This window comes from Triticum urartu, chromosome 6 (assembly GCF_003073215.2).
Source record: "Triticum urartu cultivar G1812 chromosome 6, Tu2.1, whole genome shotgun sequence".
Lineage (NCBI taxonomy): Eukaryota > Viridiplantae > Streptophyta > Magnoliopsida > Poales > Poaceae > Triticum > Triticum urartu.
The window spans coordinates 42300175-42307868 of record NC_053027.1 but is presented as its reverse complement, the minus strand read 5'-3'; the positions used below and the strand labels follow the sequence as shown (position 1 = coordinate 42307868).

Genomic DNA, 7694 nt, shown 5'->3' with positions numbered 1-7694 from the left:
GCCCTGGGGTCGAAACATGGAGCAAAAGCCTCCTCAAAGTCGGTTTTGCCCGAAAGGCAAGAGTCCCACTCGGACTCCAGGACCAAACGCCACAAACCTTAGCGTCTGGCCCAGACGCCATGGGCCTCGGCGTCTGGCCCAGGGCCAGACGCCAGGGTCTCCGGCGTTTGGCCCCCTGGCCTCCGCAAAACTCCTTTTGCACCGACTTATAGCCCTGTGGGCTTGCCCCTTGGCCTAACCATATCATCCAATATATGAATCTTTACCTCCGGACCATTCCGGAGCTCCTTGTTATGTCCGTGATCTCATCCGGGACTCCGAACAACATTCGGTCACCAACATACATAACTCATAGTACTATATCGTCAACGAACGTTAAGCGTGCGGACCCTACGGGTTCGAGAACTATGTAGACATGACCGAGACACCTCTCTTGTCAATAACCAATAGCGGGACCTGGATGCCCATATTGGCTCCTACATATTCTACGAAGATCTTTATCGGTCACCGCATAACAACATACGTTGTTCCCTTTGTCATCGGTATGTTACTTGCCCGAGATTCGATCGTCAGTATCTCAATACCTAGTTCAATCTCGTTACCGGCAAGTCTCTTTTCTCGTTCCGTAATACATCATCTCACAACTAACTCATTAGTTGCAATGCTTGCAAGGCTTATGTGATGTGCATTACCGAGAGGGCCCAGAGATACCTCTCCGACAATCGGAGTGACAAATCCTAATCTCGAAATACGTCAACCCAACATGTACCTTTTGAGACACATGTAGATCACCTTTATAATCACCCAGTTACGTTGTGACGTTTGGTAGCACACAAAGTGTTCCTCCGGCAAAACGGGAGTTGATAATCTCATAGTCATAGGAACATGTATAAGTCATGAAGAAAGCAATAGCAACATACAAAACGATCGGGTGCTAAGCTAACGGAATGGGTCATGTCAATCAGATCATTCACCTAATGATGTGATCCCGTTAATCAAATAACAACTCTTTGTCCATGGTTAGGAAACATAACCATCTTTGATTAACGAGCTAGTCAAGTAGAGGCATACTAGTGACACTCTATTTGTCTATGTATTCACACATGTATCATGTTTCCGGTTAATACAATTCTAGCATGAATAATAAACATTTATCATGAAATAAGGAAACAAATAATAACTTTATTATTGCCTCTAGGGCATATTTCCTTCAGTCTCCCACTTGCACTAGAGTCAATAATCTAGATCACATCACCATGTGATTAACATCGATAGTTCACATCATCATGTGATTAACACCCATAGTTCACATCGCCATGTGACCAACACCCAAAGGGTTTACTAGATTCAGTAATCTAGTTCACATCGCTATGTGATTAACACCCAAAGAGTACTAAGGTGTGATCATGTTTTGCTTGTGAGAGAATCTTAGTCAACGGGTCTGCCACATTCAGATCCGTATGTATTTTGCAAATATCTATGTCAACAATGCTCTGCACGGAGCTACTCTAGCTAATTGTTCCCACTTTCAATATGTATCTAGATTGAGACTTAGAGTCATCTAGATTAGTGCCAAAACTTGCATCGACGTAACCCTTTACGACGAACCTTTTTGTCACCTCCATAATCGAGAAACATATCCTTATTCCACTAAGGATAATTTTGACCGCTGTCCAGTGATCTACTCCTAGATCACTATTGTACTCCCTTGCCAAAATCAGTGTAGGGTATACAATAGATCTGGTACACAGCATGGCATACTTTATAGAACCTATGGCCAAGGCATAGGGAATGACTTTCATTCTCTTTCTATCTTCTGCCGTGGTCGGGTTTCGATTCTTACTCAACTTCACACCTTGTAACATAGGCAAGAACTCTTTCTTTGACTGTTCCATTTTGAACTACTTCAAAATCTTGTCAAGGTATGTACTCATTGAAAAAACTTATCAAGCGTCTTGATCTATCTCTATAGATCTTGATACTCAATATCACTACACCACAACATGGATGTAATGGCATACAATCTGCCGGGAGAAAGCACTTAAGAGGGCAGATAAACTGCCGGGACGCTGGTTCTCCCGGCAGATAGAACTGCCACCAGAACGGCTGCCGAGGATTACTTCTCACGGCAGATAAACTATTCCCGGCAGTTTATCTGCCCCGACCCATGAATAAGCCGGCAGTTCATTTTCTCCCGGCAGATTGGCCATGGCATCAGAATGAACACTTACCAGCAGTTTCACTGCCAGCAAAAACATGTTCACCCAATAGTTAATATGCCCCACGCTGTGTTTCACTAGCAAACCGTTCTAGGCAATATATACCTAATTTATTATCCATTCATCGAGCAACATATACCTGATTTAATATCCATTCATTCTCCTAGAGCAATCAGGAAAGATCACAGAACTTGCACATACATACACTTCAACCAACCTTAAACTTCATTCAATAACACATGCCAAACCAAATACATATGTTTCTAGATACATGTATGAAACGACCATATACAAGGAGGTTGTGCCACAATAGGTTCTGTACATATGTTTTAGATGTGTGACACAACCAAAATGAACATAAAATGGCTTATGTACCAAAACAACCACCAAATGAGCATAGTAAAACTTGCCAATGTCTCTGGGTTCAGCAAACGAGGCATATATCACTTGACCAAATTAACTGTAGGTCTTCCAAACCTCCAGCAGCTTGCAGATCTTCCACAACTCCATCAACTTGTGTACCCTTGGGAAACCTGCAACAGATCGGAAACTCAAAATGGGGCTCTTATTTCAGATTTTAAATTGACACATCAAAGATTTTGACATGCTGCAGTTTAACTCATCAGCATAAATAAAAATCTTCTAAATGTGTAACACTTCATCGCAGCAAGCAATCATTATTATATAATTAGAATAACCATATTACTCGGGAGGACTTCTTCAATCAGATCAAGTATTGTTTACATACTAGAGGCTACGATTCGTATCCGTAAGATGGCCATGTGGTAAAGGTAATGAAATAGGACCTAGAACCTGGATATGAGGTGATGAGAGAACCCATGAAACACATCTTTATCTGAACTGAAGCAGATAAATATGACCATATCTCAACTAATTCAGGAAAGCAGGCCAAATGTCATATCTAGCACTAGTAGACAATGGCTAGTGTATCCTTTGAGATTTCCTTAAAATATCAAAAAAGAATCTCCCGCAAATTCTGAAGAGCGGCACATAATAACAAGTCTGTTACTCTCCCAGTAGCTACAAAGCATGGATACGGCAGAAACTGCCGTATTGCCGTTCTAGTACGGGGGGACACGGGGATACGCGTGGATACGTCGGGATACGCGAATCCCGCAGTATCCCATCTTATCTTGATAAAAAAAGAGAGACAAATTGGGATACGGCATAGATACGGTGGGGATACATTGGGGGACTCGGGAGCTGGCCTCCAGCGACCACAACGCTGCTCTCCTCCGACGGATGCCACGCTCGAGCTGGCAACCTCGACGGTCGCTAGCAGGGAAGAAGATCCAGGCAGAGAGGAGAAGGCGAGGTGGTTGCAGGCGAGGAAAAAGCTCCGGGCAGGGAGAAAGAAGATTTGGGTGGATTGAAAGGGAAGACGTAGACTAGCAAGAAGGTGCAGGCGAGGAGCGGTCGTCTCATCTCCTCGCTACAGTTCTTGGTGGCTGGGGCAGGGAGGAAAGAGGAGCACGGGGTAGGGAACAGCTGGAGGAGCACTTGTGTAGGGTTTCCTAGAATTGGACCTTATGTGGGCTCTGAGTGGAGAGCTACATGGGCTCTGAGTGCAGGGTCGTGTAAAGTGACCATGTGATCCTCAAAAGAAAAAAGAAAAACAATCTTACATCTAAAAATGAGGCAACATATGTCAATACTAAATAAGAATCTTTCATCTAATTTCTTAAAATACTTATATATCCTGCCGTATCCCCGAATGGCTATTTTTGAAAAAAGTCGTATCCCGTGTCCCCGTATGCGTATCCCCGTCTTTCTGTCCCCGTGTCCATGCTTCTTAGCCCAGTAGTGGGTGGCTTGGCATCCTATAGATGTGGTTATATGTCTAGGATGTAGGTTGTTCTTCAGTTTGGTGAGGTGATGCATCAGGTCTGAGAAAAATGCGTGGGGTGTTGAATTTGTTGTATCCAGACTCCTATTTTCATTATGAAAATGGGGGCCATGTGGCCCCTTTTATCGAAAAAATTTAACAAATCATGTTACCCTATTTTTGAGATATGGAAAACTAATAGAAAAAATACTATATTAAAACCGTATTAAAACCATGGAGTTATTGCCAATACAGATTATTTTGAACCAATCAGATAAAGCATAACTGCAAAAACAAAAAGGAAGTGATACCTAAAGATAGAGCATTTAACCATGTGGCATATGTGGTTAGCAACTCAAAACTTGATAAACAATTTAAAACAGAATATGTGGCCTTTGGTCGTAGCTGGCTAGTGGCTACAAAGAACACAAAACAATGCATCTTATAAGCTTGCTTGTGGTAGCATTGCTACAAACATAAATCAATCATTATACATGATATAGTTATGGAAAGAAATGAATCAATTATACATGATATGGAAGAAAACGTATCATTCTACATAATATGGTTATTGAAAGAAATGGATCGATTAGTACTCAAATGCTGACATCAAAGTAACTGAGCAAAGTAAAAGCAACTATATCACCTCTGTTTATGACTAGAACTGAACCAATAGACATCCTGTAGGAAGAGCCTGACACTTATCTGCTTCCATCTGCATACACAGGAGCTTTTGCCACTAGGCTACCATGCTCCCGATAAACATTATACAGTAGCACATCCCTTCCTTGCTGAGTAAATCAGACTTCAAGAAACACAAACAAACACCTGAGAATAATCACACAATTTCAACATTATATAACATAATTTTTACATCCGAAACAACTGAGCGTAACAAGAAAATTGTAACACTATATTAGTGCCCATTACAAGATTACTAATGGCTGAATGATAAAAATAGCAAAGAAATCTCACCGTTGGTTGAGAAGTACAGGAGGCGGTGAAGCCGAGACCGTAGGTGTCACTGCTCAGGCGGGGAAGTAGAGGTGAGGTGACACTGCTTGGGGGCGAGGATGGAGATGAGGTGCTATCCAGACGTAGTCGACACAGCGCTGCTTGGTGCAGAGGACGAATAGTAGGCATGCTGCGAGAAAGAGAGGAGGACCCATTACACAACATAACATACAAATCGAAGGACCAAATCAAGGGTGTAGACTGAAATAATGTATTGTACATAATAGAGTCTAACACTGAGTTCTAGCTCCATTCAAATATCTTTCAGGTGCAAATAGGCAAAACATGCTTAGTTCAAAAACAATGCATTGAGTTAAACATTTGTACAGAGTCTCCAGGAATGACATAGAAGATTTCTTGCACATGCTCATGCTCATTTTGTACATGCTCATTTTGTAAACTGCATTACTGTACTTTACAGAGTTGAGGGCATGCAAATTATTGGACAGAGTCTCATTCCATTTTGTACAGACTCCAGTTTTTGTACAACATCTCCAGATTTTTTGCACATGCTCATTTAGTAAACTTCAGTACTGTAGAGAGCTGAGGGCATGAAAATTCTTGGAAACATAAAAACAAAGATACAAAATATGTTTATGTCGCCCACCACTCTACCTCAACGACCCAGCTGGCGTGCAAGAATAAGAAACTATATCAGTAACCACAACCGACATTATTCTTTTCTAATTGATTTGCTTTGGTGGTGAGAGTGTGAAGCATAATTGCAAATATTAAAAAGCATCATCTCTGGAGAACATGGCGCAGTAGACTAAACAAGTGGGTTGATGACGTAAAATAATTAGCTTTCTTTCATCTCACAACTGAACTAAAAATCTCAACTAAACAACTTAGTTCAGTGTCAACGAATCTAATTAAGGTATGCACTTGTTAATCAGCAGACTTCCCTGTCCTTCAAGCTGAAGGGCTACTAATAGTACTTAGTGTTCATATATGTTTATTTTCAAGTTCTGTTTTCAAACAATGCAAATAACCTTTGAAGGTGTTTGGATTGTGGTTTTTTTGTCATTGTCAGATCAAATTAATTAAAAGGATGATTTGTTCTAACTGCTAGAATAGTTAAGTGCTACTGTTCGAGATTACATACATGTGTAGTTGCACATTCAGATGTTAAAAAGAGACAGGAGTTGAAATCTCACCTATGAAGAGGACACTCGTGAAACGAAGTATAGGATGCAACTGCCTAGGGAAAGGATGCTGAGGATACAGAGCCGCTCGCTGGAGGGAGGACGCCCCGCTGCTGGGGGAGACGACGTAGAGGAAGCTGCCCCGCTCGATACTGGGGAGAAGGCTTGCTCGGTGTGGACCAAGCTCGCGGTGGAGGAGGGTGGTCGCCGGTGGAGTGGTTCCGCGACGTGGCTGGCCGGCGCCGGTGGCGTCGTCCCTGTCCTCGGTGGCGCTATGCTGTGGGGCCGGCGGCGGTAGTAGTCTGCAGCGGTGGGGTGTGGAGATCAGAGTCTGCAGCAGCAGCGGGGAGTGGTTGGTGCTGGCGGGGGTGGCAATGATGTGTTGGGACGCGGTGGGGGCGGCGGTGGTGTTGTGGTGGGCGCGGTCGGCGGCGGCGGGGGTGTGGCTAGGGTTTGTGGCGGATGTGGTCTTGGTCGATTTGGGGATGCACTGGATTGAGTTCTGTGGGTGAGGGGCACACGCGTCTATATTCTTTCAGGCCAAAAATTTCATCGCTCGCGGGCTTTTGGGCTCTTGTTAGCGCGCGCTTAGGCCCGACTCTATTTTGGTCGCACGCCAAAGACGGTCACCGGCAGATGGCATGCAGTGTAGTAGTTCTCCCGGCAGTTGTTTCGTCCTCTTTATTCTCGGCAGTTAGATTGCCCTTGTTTTTACAGTTCCACCGGCAGTTAAAATGCCCTTATGTAGTTGTAGCGGTAGTATAAGATGTGCCGGCAGTTTATTTGACCTTGTTCAGCTATTTCTACCGGCAGTTAATTGCCCCCAATTAAGTGTTGTGGTGTAGTGTATGTAAGCAGCTTCACCGAGGTTTTTCTTTGAAAAACTCCTTTCAAACACTCCTTTATGCTTTGCAGAATAATTCTACATTATTTCTGATCGACAATATGTCATTTACATATACTTATCAGAAATGTTGTAGTGCTCCCACTCACTTTCTTGTAAATACAGGCTTCACCACAAGTCTGTATAAAACTATATGCTTTGATCAACTTATCAAAGCGTATATTCCAATTCCGAGATGCTTGCACCAGTCCATAGATGGATCGCTGGAGCTTGCATATTTTGTTAGCACCTTTAGGATCGACAAAACCTTCTGGTTGCATCATATACAACTCTTCTTTAAGAAATCCATTAAGGATTGCAGTTTTGTTATCCATTTGCCAGATTTCATAAAATGTGGCAATTGCTAACATGATTCGGATAGACTTAAGCATAGATACGAGTGAGAAACTCTCATCGTAGTCAACACCTTGAACTTGTCAAAAACCTTTTGCGACAATTGTAGCTTTGTAGATAGTAACACTACTATCAGCGTCTGTCTTCCTCTTGAAGATCCATTTATTTTCTATGGCTTGCCGATCATCCGGCAAATCCATCAAAGTCCATACTTTATTCTCATACATGGATCA

The 7694-nt window shown here is 42.8% G+C and overlaps 1 protein-coding gene across 1 annotated transcript; it reads right to left on the bottom strand.

Annotated features, from left to right (window-relative positions):
- Positions 1–2421: 2421 nt before the first annotated feature.
- Positions 2422–6867, bottom strand: LOC125516517. The gene is made up of 4 exons (XM_048681938.1): positions 6855–6867; positions 6237–6749; positions 5041–5177; positions 2422–4893 (listed from the first exon to the last, which is right to left on the bottom strand). The coding sequence occupies exons 1-4, from the start codon at positions 6865–6867 to the stop codon at positions 4873–4875; spliced, it is 684 nt and encodes a 227-aa protein (XP_048537895.1). The 3' UTR covers positions 2422–4872.
- Between the last annotated feature and the right edge of the window lie 827 nt (positions 6868–7694).